General features: G+C 73.9%; 1 protein-coding gene across 2 annotated transcripts in view; it reads left to right on the forward strand.

Moving 5' to 3' along the window:
* Positions 1–481: 481 nt before the first annotated feature.
* The window catches only part of NUDT14 (nudix hydrolase 14), an 8260-nt gene continuing 8014 nt past the window's right edge, over positions 482–727 (forward strand). Inside the window, exon 1 of one of the 2 annotated variants that reach the window (XM_032267596.1) lies at positions 482–651. In XM_032267596.1, the coding sequence (XP_032123487.1) occupies positions 571–651 (81 nt within the window). In that variant the 5' untranslated portion in view covers positions 482–570. The remainder of the gene's footprint in view (positions 652–727) is intronic. The other variant, XM_032267597.1, reaches the window with a different exon arrangement.

Here is a 727-nt window from a genome sequence, read left to right on the forward strand (position 1 = left end):
GTCTACACTCCTGCTCTCCCTGGGTTCCTAGACACTCCAACTTCTGTCTCTGGGGATTCTCTTCCTGGGCCCAATCCCTCCCTCCCTGGGGGGCTGCCCCGCCGTGGACCCCTGGAGTAACTTAATCTTGGGCTTACGGTCCAACACAGAGTGCGGAGGTATCCGCTCGGCTCATCGCACCCCAAAGCTGCAGGCCCTTGGCTCCAGCCCCCCTGACAGGGGTCCTCGCACCTCCAAGCCCTCCCTCTCCCAGCCAAGAGGTCCCGAGTCCCACCCAAGCACAGAACCCCGGCCGCCTGGCCCCGCCCGGCGGCCGGGGTAGATCCGGCCAGTCCTTCCTCTGCGCGACGCCCACGTGTCTGCACCGCTCCCCGGCCACCGCGGCTACCAGCGCCCCCAGGCGCGCGGCACCCGACAGGTGGCACCTGCGAGCCCCGCCCACCTCGGCCGCCCCGCCCCGCCCCGCGCGCCCACTGAGCATGCTCAGAGCCGCGGTCACGCGCCCTCCCGCAGGCTTCGGTGTGCACTGGGCGCTGCTGCGCGTCGGTTCCGGCGTGTTCCGGCGGCGCCATGGAGCGCATCGAGGGGGTGTCCGTGGGCCGCTGCACCGCCTCGCCCTACCTGCGGCCGCTCACGCTGCACTACTGCCAGGTGAGCCCGCGCCCCCGCGCCCCCGCGCCCCCGCGCCCCCCGCGCCCCCGCGCCCCCGCGCCCCCGCGCCCCCGCT

This window comes from Sapajus apella, unplaced genomic scaffold (genome assembly GCF_009761245.1).
Source record: "Sapajus apella isolate SASKATOON/1434 unplaced genomic scaffold, GSC_monkey_1.0 scaffold170, whole genome shotgun sequence".
NCBI lineage: Eukaryota > Metazoa > Chordata > Mammalia > Primates > Cebidae > Sapajus > Sapajus apella.